The 14,552-nt window shown below is 45.2% G+C and overlaps 1 protein-coding gene across 1 annotated transcript; it reads left to right on the forward strand.

Annotated features, from left to right (window-relative positions):
• The first annotated feature begins 220 nt into the window (after positions 1–220).
• LOC148871738 (uncharacterized) lies at positions 221–2,267 on the forward strand. Its single transcript, XM_088970058.1, has 8 exons — positions 221–388; positions 492–716; positions 911–1,012; positions 1,102–1,191; positions 1,542–1,637; positions 1,713–1,784; positions 1,885–2,124; positions 2,232–2,267. The coding sequence occupies exons 1-8, from the start codon at positions 221–223 to the stop codon at positions 2,265–2,267; spliced, it is 1,029 nt and encodes a 342-aa protein (XP_088826184.1).
• The last annotated feature ends 12,285 nt before the right edge of the window (positions 2,268–14,552 follow it).

A 14,552-nucleotide genomic window follows, 5' to 3' on the forward strand; every position in this document is an offset into this window, starting at 1 on the left:
TCCCAAACACAACCTTCTATTACTCAATATGAAAGAGTTGAAGAACAAATTCCACAATCACACCAAGTTCAAGATTATCAACAACAAAACAATACAAAATCTCAAGCACCCCAAGTAGAGGATTGAGGAAAGTGGAGAAGATTTCCAAGAGCAATGAAATGAGACAATATCCTCACAAAAAAGAACAAGCGGGCCAACAATTTATAGTGAAATTTATAATATGCCCGATGGTCAGAAGATTGTTGTCCAAGGAGTAGATGCAGCAGGGGGCACTGTGGCACAATTTCTTAGAACCTTGGCTCGAAATTGGAAATTATTTCCAATTGATGTACAAAATTGGGAGAAAATTTTAGAGTCAACTAAAAATCATGCTTGGGAATTTGTAAAGGTATTAAACTACTTAGCTTTCTATGTTTCATTTTACATCTTACTTTTATTACCCTACGATACCATTTTATTTATTGAATATATGGTTGTTATATGCAATGTAGGGAAAATTTGATCTATCAGATAATTCAAAAACATGGGCCATAAAAAATATAAATATTAAATGGAAGCAATGGATGATGACATTGAGGAAGACTTATTATAAGCCTAGTGTTCTGGCAATTGAGCAGCTTAACTATCCTACTCCATGGATTCATAAAGATCAATGGGTTAACTTGTTACGTATTTGGGAACCTGATAATTTTAAGATATATGTGGCTAAATTATATGTATTTACTACTTTAAACCAAATTAGAATACTATAATTTTCTTACTATTATGTATGTATGGCAGAAATCTAGTTAAGTCATGCAAGGATTCGCAAAGAAGTAACGCATTTATCTAATATGATATTCTTAATACACTTTCAATATTAATGTTAACCTGCTAATATAATAAATTCTATTGGTCTATATGTGAATAGACAGAGGATACTGGTGAGTCATTAACTCAGGCTAAATTCATTAAGAAAACACATACTCGTAAAGATGGTACACTTGTTTATGATGCATCCAAAGAGATTATGGTATGTTTTATATCTTACTTGTTAAGAGTTGTTACATGTTTGTAATATACTATTGTGCAATTTTATTAACTTCTTTAATGAAATTGTAGGAAAAATTGATGAGCTTCTATCTCAATAAACGAATGAGAACTCAAAAAGGACCACTGCTGCCCAGGATGACATTTTTGCCAAAGCCTTGGGCAAGTCAGAGAGGCGTAATGGGGTATGCCTTATGGTCTTAGGTTCAACTCCTAGGGATTTGTGGGGACCAAGAACCAACAATAGATTTGCCTCTATTGGTCAAATAGAAATTGAAAATAGAGAATTGAAGGATAAGGTTCATAATTTAGAAGAAAAAATAGAGGGCATGATGGATAAGATTTCCTACTTTAACAACATAGCGGAGGAGTTTTCTTAATTGTAAAAAACAATATTAGAAAAATAGGTATTTATTAATTTTTATATGGTTCAAATAATTATATATATATATATATATATATGTTAATTAAGCACTTGTAAGTTTGACAATTTAACCACTCTACTTTTATAGTCACCAAATGAGGATGTTGCTCATTTTAATACCCTATACCAATTCCATTCTTCATCTGGGAGCCAAGTAGTAGCCCCTATTGCACCTCCACCTGAGGTAAGATTTATTAAAACTATAGATTTTTTAGTGTGTCCTTTTATGGCAAAATCACTATTAAATTGTCGGTTGTAGGATATACAAGATATGAATGCTTCTCCAAGCATACCCATAGGTCAAGATACTCAACATATTAGCTCATTTAAGGTATATTTATAGTTCAAATCTATTTTTTTAATTGTTTTAGTATATTTGTGATGTATATAATATTTCCCTCATACTTATAAGGTAATAATTTCATGTGCAGTATTTGACAGCAATTAAGATCATGGTTCTAGGTCCAAAAAAGAATGAAGTTGTGGGAAAAGGTTTATTTATTATAGATGATCCAAAAAAGGTTATGTGGAAAGATGAACTTGGTCTTGGATGGTGTGAGGTAGTTGTAAAGACAATGTTAAATAAGAATTGTGTGTTGATAAAGAAACATGCAGATCTAAGGACTATAGTTGATGCACAAGGATGTAGCATTCCTTGGGTTACCTCCTTTGTAAGTATACATACAAGTGGATATTCATATATACTAATACTACTTTCAGCTTTGATGGTAATGATATTTGATTATGATGATTTTGTTATATTTGTTATCTTTTCTAGATTGAACAACAAATAGTTGGAAGGAAGAAGCATTGAACGTGACATTTTTTATAGGTATTAATATAATGGTCTGTGTCTCTCTCTCTTCTCCTATTCTTAAGCTTAATTAGTTATATCAAGAATCAATATGACATGTATTATTACATTATATAAATGTGTAGTTGAGTTTTAGCCAAGTCTTGGAATGTGAGAACCTCCAATAAGTTCTCTTTAGGGGATGAAATTAATGGGTCAGAAATAGAGAGGGTTCAAGAGAACGAAATTGCTCAATTTAGGAACTTCTCATACAACTTTCAAACACTGGGCTGGGCTGAGCTGGGTTGTGTCAAAGAAACCATATACGAGTTGTAGATGTTAGACAGTGTATTCCCTTAGCTCCAATCAGATTGATTTACAAATACATTTATTGTAAATGAATAAAAGTACATAATTGTTTCATGTTATCATTGGTGTGTTTCTATGTAATTACCCCTTAAACTGGACACTTATGAGACTTGTGTTAGTTTAGAATGTTCTCAACCATTGGATAGACTTAGGGAGTTTATCCTACCAAAGCTAACACTAATGTGCTGCCAAAGAAGTTGGGGTAGCCTGTCTCGGCTACTAGGGTTAGACCCGAAGCACATGTAGTGTGTGTTTGTTTGAAGCACTGAATGCAGACCATTTTTCAGTTATGCATTGGACCTTGGAGACTATGGGCAAAACTGAAAAGTTACACATAAAACCTAGATTTGATTATGGTACTGCACTGAGTATCAGATCAGGCTATCTTTGATATGCCAATCAGTGAGATCCTTTGGGGATCAAAACCTAGCTATGTTGGGGCAATCTTAGAATTCACTTTATTAGGTGATCATAGTGATAGGATCAGCCATTTTTCGGACAAAGTGAATGATCGAGACTGCACTCTCTTTGATGGAAACTAAAACTGTCAATAGTCAATTCCAATCGTGTTTGAGATTTGTTTTACAAGACATATTTGTATGACAGATATATTATGTTTCATGAAAAATGTTTGCAAAAGGTTTTAATTTCCGAGACCCATCCAAGCAAAGAGTGCAACACTGCACCTTATAGTTAGGGGAGAGGTCCTTCCTTGTCGGGCAGTATTTGATCAGTGAGGGTTGAGAGGTTAAGTGTAAGAGACCATTAAGGGTTGTTTACCTGATGAGCTATATCTTACTTAATTCCATTATCCTTGGACCTTCATAGGATGGCTGGACTCATGGATCATTTAATTGTAAATGTTGGGCCCATTTTGAGACCATACTAATGGACTCAGGGGTTCACTACATTTAGCAATGAATTCGGCCAAGCCATTTCATAGAGGCTGGGCCAAACCCATTTGGCCTTATGTTAGGTCATTCTTGGGGTCCCACACCATACAAATTGAACCTAAATGGGCCAGCAACTATCTTGGGATGTGAGCCACTTGCTTAATGGGCCTAAGGCCCATGATTAATGAGATTAATTAAGATGTCACATGATAGCTTAAGCAGTCATGTAACATGGCCGGATATGGGTTTGGATATAGGTTTGGAGCACCCATTCTCATAAGAAGATAAAGCCTATCCATTAATAGACTCTAGATCCAAATAAATATTTGGATTACAAACCTCCTAATTCAATTAGGAGAGATGTTCCTTAAGTATTATGAGAAGAGGAGATGAACTGCTCCAAATAACTCTACTCTCAATTCTCTCTCTCTTTGCTCTTGCTGCCTAGAAGCCCTAGTTCGATCTCTAGTTTCTTAGACTGATTTTGATCAGTTCCTTCTCTGAATTTTGCAAGAAAATTGTAGATAAAAACCGTGCTCATCTCCCTTGTTCAATCCATATAGTTGGATTGCAGTTTTGCTGAAAACTACGTTGCTGAACCGGCTTCATTCCGAGCTGCGTCATCTTCAGTGGAAGTTGGTCTTGGGATTCAGTTTGGGCGTGAACAACCACTTTGGGAGCTACACCTGTGGAATCTGTATTAGGTATACATCTCATTCCTTTTGGTTTTGAATCTGATCTGGCTTCGATGCAAGAACGATCCTAGAAAAATGCAGTTTTTTTGAAACTAGGGAATGCGATTCCCAAAAGGCTGAAAGAAATTTTTGAAATTTCGCCCAACCATCAAGCATGGTTCGGCCATCCACGTGATGGATCTCACCTTCCTTCAGTGGTATCAAAGCCAAAGGTTCAATCTTAAATTGGAAAGGATTAGATGTGAACCAAGACTCAAATCGGCAGAACTAGTCTGCCCGATTTGAGTAGTTTACAATTTTCTAAGAAATTAGTTCTCAATTTTTAGGTGAATTGATCTGAATTTTTTTTATTATGTTCTAATATAATTTAGAATTGTTCTACTGTGATTTCTTTGGCTCTTGGTTTGATTGTGTGATGGAGATCGAATTTCTTAATGGCACCAAGATCTACGCACCCAAGAAAATTATTATTTGATTTATGGTCTATAATATTTTTCTCTTTTTAGAAAAATTGTATTAGGTTTTTTATGATGTAAGTAATAGAAAATTAGGGTCTATTTTTTTACATTAAAAGATTTTCTAGAGTGCGTGGAGGAGAAAAAGAGAAATTTTTGCAAAAAAATTGCAATCTGTGATTAACAGTTTTTTTGTAGGGTTGCAGTTCGCTCGGATCAGATTCAGACCATCACACTTTCAGCCCTAACTTGTTATTTGTTTTCTTTTCAGATCATGTTTTTATGAATTTTTGCATGTTTCGGACACCAAAGCCTAGGCCGATTTAACCTATTTTGGTCCAAACTAGTTAGGTCGAACCTATGGTTAGATGGGGTCTGTTCTCAGCCCCATGGGTCACATTTTTTATGGCTCAAAATCAGTTATGGGCCAAGGGTTTGATGGCCCATTACATTGACCAATTCAACTCTTCCTGAAAACCCTTTTCTTATTTTAAGTTAAAGCAAAATCAGCCCAATTTAGCATAACTGCTATATGGGTCGAACTGCTTTTTATAGTTTAGTCCATATACTAAGATGAAATTATTGGATAATTTTGGGACTTTAATGGATTGATTGTGTGTTAACCTAAATTAATTAGGGTTTTACAAGCTTTGATTGATTTGTATAATTTTGGCTCTCTTTGTATGGCGTGGGACCATAACATTGATCTCCACAAAAGCCACATGGGTTCAGTCCAGCCTCTGTTATAAGGCCCGACCGAATTTACTGCTGAAGACAGTTAACCCCTGAGCCCATTAGTATGGGCTCTTAGCAGGCCCAACATTTACACTAAATGGTCCCTTTTGCAAACATTTTGTGAAATCATAATATATATGTATATCTCCATATAAATATATTTTGCAAAACAAATCTCAACAAGTTTGAAATCAACTACCGACAGTTTAGGTTTCCATCAGAGAGAGTGCGTTCCCCGATCATTCACTTTGTCCGACAAAGGGGCTAATTTTGTCACTATGATCACCCACTCAGATGAATTCTTAGATTGCCCCAACGTAACTAGGTTTAGACCCCTGCTAAGGATCTCACTAATTGGCATATCAAAGACAACCCAACTAACACCTTGTGCAGTACCATAAATTGAGTTTAGGGGTTAGGTGTAACTTTTCAGTTTTTCCCATCTGTCTCTAAGGTCCAGGGCATAACTGGAAAATGGTTCGGTTCAATGTTTCAATCAAACCCACACTAAATATGCCTCAGGTCTTACCTTAGTAGCTGAGACAAGCCACCCCAACCTTCTTGGCAGCACATTAGTATCAGCCTTGGCAAGATAAATCTTCCTAGGTCTATCCAACGGTTGTGAAGATTCTAAACTAACATGAGTCTCATAAATGTCTAGTTTAAGGGTATTACATAGAAACACCCCATAATAACATGAAACAAATATGCACTTAACTCATTGACAATAAATGTCAATAAGTACATCAATCCGATTGAAGTTAAGGGCATAACTGTTTAACAAATGCAGTTGGTAGGATTGCTTCATGAGATGATAGGGGCATCATAGACCGATGTGGGAGAGGCCTATCCTAAAATGGAAGACTCTTTCACAGTACCTTAGAGCCAACGATGTGATAGGTTAGTACTTGATGAGGGCAGATTTGGCCCTCTAGTGCAATTGTGACACATGGTACCTCATGCCAACTAAGTGTGGCCTCTTGACAGCTCGCCACGGGCAGTTCCCCATTGGCTGCTCACCATAGGCAACTCTCCATAAGCATCTTGCCACAGGCAGCTCGCCATAAGCAGCTCGCCATAGGCAGCTCGCCATAGGCAAATCGCCATAAGCAGCTTGCCACAGGCAGCTCGCCATAAGCAGCTCGCCACAGGCAGCTCGCCATAGGCAACTCGCCATAACTAGCTTGCCACAGGCAGCTTGCCATAGGCAACTCGCCATAAGCAGCTTGCCACAAGCAGCTTGCCATAGGCAGCTCGCCACGAGCAGCTCCCCATAGGTAGCTCGCCATAAGTAGCTTGCCACAAGTAGCTCACCATAAGTAGCTTGCCACATGCAGTTTGCCATAGGTAGTTCGCCATAAGTAGCTTGCCACAGGCAGCTCGCCATAGGTAGCTTCGCCACAGGCAACTCCCCATAGGTAGTTCGCCACAGGCGGCTAGCCACAGGCAATTCACCATAGGTAGCTCACCACAGGCAGCTCACCCTCATAGCCTGGCAACTTAGACAACTCGGCATTGCATAGGCAGCTCGCCACTAGGCAGCTCGCCACTAATAAGCTTGCCACTTGTAGGGTAACTCGGTACAGGAGTAGTTTGATGTATTGCAGGAAGATCTCCTGCCTGACAACCTGGCCTAGACATCGACCCGCCGACTGACACGGGCGCTGACCTAATTACCTAGCCTAGACACTGACCAGTCGACTGACATAGGCGCCGACCTAACAACCTGGCCCAGACACCGACCCGTCAACTGATGCAGGCACCGCCCTGACAACCAGGCCCAGGTGCCGACCTGGCCGCCTGACACAAGCGCCAGCCTGACAACCTCAAGGATTTCACCACAGTACCCCGGTTCTGACAGGATGTGACGAGTCTTACCGCTTGGAGGCTTTTCACCCACCTAACCCGCGAGGACTCTGGTATTTAAAGACCGCACCCCCAAAGGAGGGGGAGATGGGGGAAAAATGGAGGTAATCTCTACTCTCTAGCTCTCTCATTTCTCCAATATCATCTTCAAAGCTCTCTACAATCAGAGTGCTAACTTAAGCGTCGGAGAGCCCCCGATGGGAAAATACCCCCGGGTCCTCTTATTCAGTTCTTGCAGGTCCCTCAGCTCTTGCCGCCTACAAAGAGGAGGAAAAGATGGAGTTCTCGCAGGTCCCTCAGCTCCCACTGTCTACAAAGGAAAGAAGACCACCTCATGCAGAGGGCAGTCGGGTTACACTGCACCAGGGAGCTCCACCATTCTCTAAGTCACAGGCCGCCTAGTAGGGAGCTCGCCAACAGGCAGTTCACCACCAGGCAGTTCGCCCCCAGGCAGTTCTCCACCAGGCAGTTCGCCACCAGGCAGTTCGCCACCAGGCAGTTCACCACCAGGCAGTTCACCACTAGGCAGTTCACCACCAGGCAGTTCACCCCCAAGCAGTTCTCCACTAGGCAGTTCGCCACCAAGCAGTTCGCCACCAAGTAGCTCATCACCAAGGCATGTCACCACTGGGTCAAATAATGAGGTACTTAGCCAAAAAAAATTATACATCACAAAAAATGGTATGTGACCAGAAACGGTTACATCAATTGGCGCCGTCTGTGGGGACACGCTACAAAAAGCTAAGTTCTCATCTTACAACAGCTAAGTCCTCTTCTCCCAAAAAGCTAAATCCTCACTTTTTAGAAATCAAAGCTATTGCTTTATAGTTTACATCTTTTATGAACTCAAAGACTATGCAGGGCTAACAGACTAAGTAGCTCTACCAACCTTATTTTCAATTCAGATAATGCCTCATCAGTCCTCTCTGCAAGGTCCCCCCTACAAAGATGAGCTCTTTGTGGCTTCCGCGGGAGTTAGCGGCCAACCGACTACATAGGCGTCCTTACTGGTCGAGCCTTCCAAGGCTCCCGTATGAGCTGGCAACCTAAAGTTGGTAGTGCTGCCCCTGAAAGTCAAGCTCCTAGTAGCTTCTTGTAGGAGTGGGTGACCGGCATTACGAAGCTGATGCAGCACAGTCATAGCTCGACACCTCATAGGCAAAGCCTATGGGCCACCTTTCTCCTTAAGACCCGATCGCCTCTCTGGCACGAGCAAAGTAAAAAAAGAGTAGACTACATGTCACTCCCACAGGCAGCAAGCCACGGGCAGCTCGCCACTGGTAGCTCCCCATAGGCAGCTTGCCATAAGCAGCTTGCCATAGGCAACTTGCCATAAGAAGCTTGCCACATGCAAGTCACCATAGGCAGCTCGCCATAAGCAGCTTGCCACAGGCAGCTCCCCACAGGCAGTTCACCACAGGTAGCTCGCCATAGGCAGCTCACCACAGGCAGCTCACCCTCATAGCCTAGCAACTTAGACAACTCGGCATTGCATAGGCATCTCATCACTAGGTAGCTCGCCACTAAGCAACTCGCCACTTATAGGGTAGCTCGGTACAGAAGTAGTTTGATGTATCGTAGGAAGATTTCTTACCTGACACGGGCGTTGACCTGATGACCTGGCCCAGACACTGACCCGTTGACTGACACAGGCGCCAACTTGACAACTTGGGCCAGACACTGACTCGCCGACTGACGTAGGTGCCACCCTGACAACCTGGTCCAGGCGCCAACTTGGCCGCCTGACACAAGTGCCAGCCTGACGACCTCGAGGAGTTCACCACCGTACCCCAGTTCGGACGGGATGTGATGAGTCTTACTGTTTGGAAGCTTTTCACCCACCTAACCCGCGAGGACTCCGGTATATAAAGACCTCACCCCAAAGGAGGGGGAGATGGGGGAAAAATGGAGGTAATCCCTACTCTCTAGCTCTCTCGTTTCTCCAATATCATCTTCATAGCTCTCTACCATTAGAGTGCTAACTTAAGCATCAGAGAGCCCCCGTTGGGGTAAATAACCCCAGGTCCTCTTATTCAGTTATCGTAGGTCCCTCAGCTCCCACCGCTTACAAAGAGGAGGAAAAGATGGAGTTCGCGCAGTTCCCTCAGCTCCCACTGCTTACAAAGGAAAGAAGACCACCTCATGTAGAGGGCAGTCGGGTTGCGCTGCACCAGGGAGCTGCACCATTCTCTAAGTCACAGGCCGCCTAGTAGGGAGCTTGCCACCAGGCAGTTCACCACCAGGCAATTCTTCCCCAAGCAGTTCTCCACCAGGCAGTTCGCCACCAAGTAGCTCATCACCAAGGCATGTCACCACCGGGTCAAATAACGAGGTACTTAGCAAAAAAAAATTATACATCACAAAAAATTGAACATGACCAAAAACAATTACATCAATTGGCACCGTCTTTGGGAACACACTGCAAAAAGCTAAGTTCTCATCTTACAAAAGCTAAGTCCTCTTCTCCCAAAAAGCTAAATCCTCACTTTTTAGAAATCGAAGCCATCGCTTTATAGTTTACATCTTTTATGAACTCAAAGACTATGCAGGGCTAACAGACTAAGTAGCTCTACCAACCTTACTTTCAATTCAGATATTGCCTCATCAGTCCTCTCTGCAAGGTCCCCCATACAAAGATGAGCTCTTCGTGGCTTCCGCGGGAGTTAGCAGCCAACCGACTACATAGGCGTCCTTACTGGTCGAGGCTTCCAAGGCTTCCGTATGAGCTAGCGACCTAAAGTTGGTAGTGCTGCTCCCGAAAGTCGAGCTCCTAGTAGCTTCTTGTAGGAGTGGGTGACCGGCATTACGAAGCTGATGCAGCACAATCATAGCTCGACACCTCACAGGAAAAGCCTATAGGCCACATTACTGCTTAAGACCCGGTCACCTCTTTGGCAGGAGCAAAGTCAAAAAAGAGTAGACTACAAGTTATTCCCAAAGCCTACGGGCCACATTACTGCTTAAGACCCGGTTGCCTCTTTGGCACGGGCAAAGTTCAAAGAAGAGTAGACTACAAGTCACTCCCAAACCCTACAAGCCACACTTTGAATTGGATCAGCATTTACTAGCTTGTTGACTTACGGGCCAAAAGAAATCTACTCCCTTCGCTGAGTTACTCTCAGCTCAGGAGTGGGAGGCAAATTGATGAGGGCAGATTTGTTCCTCCAGTGGAATTGTGACACATGGAACCTCATACCATCTAAGTGTGGCCTCTTAACAGCTCGTCACAGGCAGCTCCCCATAGGCCGCTCGCCATAGGCAACTGGCCATAAGCAGCTTGCCACAGGCAGCTCACCATAAGCAGCTCGTCACAGGCAGCTTGCCATAGGCAGTTCGCCATAGGCAACTCGCCATAAGGAGCTTGCCACAGGTAGCTCGCCATAAGCAACTCACCACAGGCAGCTCGCCATAGGCAGCTCGCCATAGGCAACTCGCCATAAGCAGCTTGCCACAGGCAGCTCGCCATAGGCAGCTGGCCATAAGCAGCTTGCCACAGGCAGCTCGCCATAGGCAGCTCGCCACGGGTAGCTCCCCATAGGCAGCTTGCCGTAAGCAGCTTGCCGCAGGCAGCTCGCCACAGGCAACTCCCACAGGTAGTTCACCACAGGCAGTTCGCCCCAGGCGGCTAACCACAGGCTGCTTGCCATAGGTAGCTCACCACATGCACCCCACCCTCATAGCCTGGCAGCTTAGACAACTCGGCATTGCATAGGCACCTCGCCACTAGGCAGCTCGCCACTAAGCAGCATGCCACTTATAGGGTAGCTCGGTACAGAAGTAGTTCGACGTATCGCAGGAAGATTTCCTACCTAATGACCAAGCCTAGACACCGACCCGCAGACTGACACGGGCACTGACGTGATGACCTGGCCCAGACACTGACCCGTTGACTGACACAGGCACCGACCTAACAACCTGGCCTAGACACCAACCCGCCGACTGACGCAGGCGCCGCCCAGACAACCTGGTCAAGGCATCGACTTGGCCGCCTAACACAAGTGCCAGCCTGACGACCTCGAGGAGTTCACCACCGTACTCTGGTTTTGACGGGATGTAACGAGTCTTACCATTTGGAGGCTTTTCACCCACCTAAGTCGCGAGGACTCCGGTATATAAAGACCTTATCCCCCAAAGGAGCGGGAGATGGGGGAAAATGAAGGTAATCCCTGCTCTCTAGCTCTCTCGTTTATCCAATATCATCTTCAAAGCTCTCTACCATCAGAGTGCTAACTTAAGCATCGGAGAGCCCCTACCGGGGAAAATACCCCCGTGTCCTCTGATTTAGTTCTCGTAGGTTCCTCAGCTCCCGCCGCCTACAAAGACGAGGAAAAGATGGAGTTCTCGTAGGTCCCTCAGCTCCCACTGCTTACAAAGGAAAGAAGACCACCTCATGCAGAGGGCAGTCGGGTTGCGCTGCACCAGGGTGCTCCACTATTCTCTAAGTCACAGGCCGCCTAGTAGGGAGCTCGCCACCAGGCAGTTCGCCACCAGGAAGTTCGCCCTAGGCAATTCTCCACCAGGCAGCTCACCACTAGGCAGTTCGCCACCAACTAGCTCATCGCCAAGGCATGTCACCATCGGGTTAAATAACGAGGTACTTAGCCAAAAAAATTTATACATTACAAAAAATGGTACGTGACCAGAGACGATTACATCAATTGGCGCCGTCTATTGGAACACGCTACAAAATGCTAAGTTCTCATCTTACAAAAGCCAAGTCCTCTTCTCCTAGAAAGATAAATCCTCACTTTTTAGAAATCGAAGCTATCGCTTTATAGTTTACATCTTTTATGAACTCAAAGACTATGCAGGGCTAACAGATTAAGTAGCTCTACCAACCTTACTTTCAATTTAGATAACGCCTCATCAGTCCTCTCTGCAAGGTCCCCACTACAAAGATGAGCTCTTCGTGGGTTTTGCAGTAGTTAGCGGCCAACCGACTACATAGGCGTCCTTACCGGTCGATCCATCCAAGGCTCCCGAATGAGTTGGCGACCTAAAGTTGGTAGTGCGGCCCTCGAAAGTCAAGCTCCTAGTTGCGTCTTGTAGGAGTGGGTGACCGGCAATACGAAGCTGATCCAGCACAATCATAGCTCAACACCTCACAGGCGAAGCCTATGGGCCACATTACTGCTTAAGACCCGGTCGCCTCTCCGGCACGAGCAAAGTCAAAAAAGAGTAGACTACAAGTCACTCCCAAAGCCTACGGGCCACATTACTGCTTAAGACCCGGTCGCCTCTCCATCACTGGCAAAATTCAAAGAAGAGTAGACTACGAGTCACTCCCAAAGCCTATAGGCCACACTAGGAATTGGATCAGCACTTACTAGCTCATCAACTTATGGGCCAAAAGAAATCTACTCCCTTCCCTGAGTTACTCTCAGCTGAGGAGTGGGGGGCAATTGATGAGGGCAGATTTGGCCCTCTAGTGGAATTGTGACAAATGGCACCTCGTGCCAACTAAGTGTGGCCTCTTAACAGCTCGCCATAGGCAACTTTCCATAAGCACCTTGCCACAGGCAGCTCACCATAAGCAGCTTGTCACAAGCAGCTCACCATAAGCAGCTTGCTACAGGCAGCTTGCCAAACGCAACTCGCCACAGGCAGCTCGCCATAGGCTACTCACCATAACGAGCTTGCCACAGGTAGCTCACCACAAGCAACTCACCCCAGGCAGCTTGCCATAGGCAGCTCGCCATAGGCAACTCGCCATAAACAGCCCAAAGGCATCTCGCCATACGCAACTCGCCATAAGCAACTTGCCACAGGCAACTCGGCATAGGCAACTCCCCATACGCAGCTCGCCATAAGCAGCTTGCCACAGGCAGCTTGCCATAAGCAGCTTGCCACTGGCAGCTCAAAATTGGTAGCTTGCCATAAGCAGCTCGCCACAGGCAGCTCGCCATAGGCAGCTCCACACAGGTAGTTCGCCACAGGCGGCTAACCACAGGGAGCTCGCCATAGGCAGCTCACCACAGGCAGCTCACCCTCATAGCCTGGCAACTTAGACAACTCGGCATTGCTTAGGCACCTCACCACTAGGCAGCTCACCACTAATAGGGTAGCTCGGTACAGAAGTAGTTTGATGTATCGCAAGAAGAGTTCTTGCCTGATGACCTGGCCTAGACACCGACCCGCCAACTGACATGGGCGCTGACCTGATGACCTGGCCCACACACTGACCCACCGGCTGACATAGGCACCGACCTGACAACCTGGCCCAGACACCGACTCGCCGACTGATGCAGGTGCCGCCCTGACAACCTGGCCCAGGCGCCGACTTGGCCGCCTGACACAAGCGCCAAACTGACACCTCGAGGAGTTCACCACCGTACCCTGGTTCTGATGGGAAGTGACGAGTCTTATTGTTTGGAGGCTTTTAACCCACCTAACCCGTGAGGACTCCGGTATATAAAGACCTCACCCCCCAAAGGAGGGGGAGATGGGGGAAAATACCCTGCTCTCTAGCTCTCTCGTTTCTCCAATATCATCTTCAAAGCACTCTACCATTAGAGTGCTAACTTAAGCGTCAGAGAGCCCCCACCGGGGAAAATACCCCCTGGTCCTCTGGTTCAGTTCTTGCAGGTCCCTCAGCTCCCGCCGCCTACAAAGGAAAGAAGACCACCTCATGCAGAGGGCAGTTGGGTTGCGCTGCACCAGGGAGCTCCACCATTCTCTAAGTCACAGGCCGCCTAGTAGGGAGCTTGCCACCAGGTAGTTCACCACCAGGCAGTCCGCCCCCATGCAGTTTTCCACCAGGCAGTTCACCACCAGGCAATTCGCCACCAAGTAGCTCATCACCAAGGCATGTCACCACCGGGTCAAATAACGAAGTACTTAGCCAAAAAAAATTATACATCACAAAAAATGGTACGTGACCGAAAACGGTTACATCAATTGGCGCCATCTGGGGGAAGACGCTACAAAAAGCTAAGTTCTCATCTTACAACAGCTAAGTCCTCTTATCCCAGAAAGCTAAATCCTCACTTTTTAGAAATCGAAGCTATCGCTTTATAGTTTACATCTTTTATGAACTCAAAGACTATGTAGTGCTAACAGACTAAGTAGCTCTCCCAACCTTATTTCCAATTCAGATAATGCCTCATCAGTCCTCTTTGCAAGGTCCCCCTACAAAGATGAGCTCTTCGTGGCTTCCGCGAGAGTTAGCGGCAAACCGACTACATAGGCATCCTTACCGGTCGAGCCTTCCAAGGCTCCCGTATGAGCTGGCAACCTAAAGTTTGTAGTGCTGCCCCCGAAAGTCGAGCTCCTAGTAGCTTCTTGTAGGAGTGG

This window comes from Nelumbo lutea, chromosome 2 (genome assembly GCF_056320005.1).
Source record: "Nelumbo lutea isolate HS-2025 chromosome 2, American lotus-T2T, whole genome shotgun sequence".
Lineage (NCBI taxonomy): Eukaryota > Viridiplantae > Streptophyta > Magnoliopsida > Proteales > Nelumbonaceae > Nelumbo > Nelumbo lutea.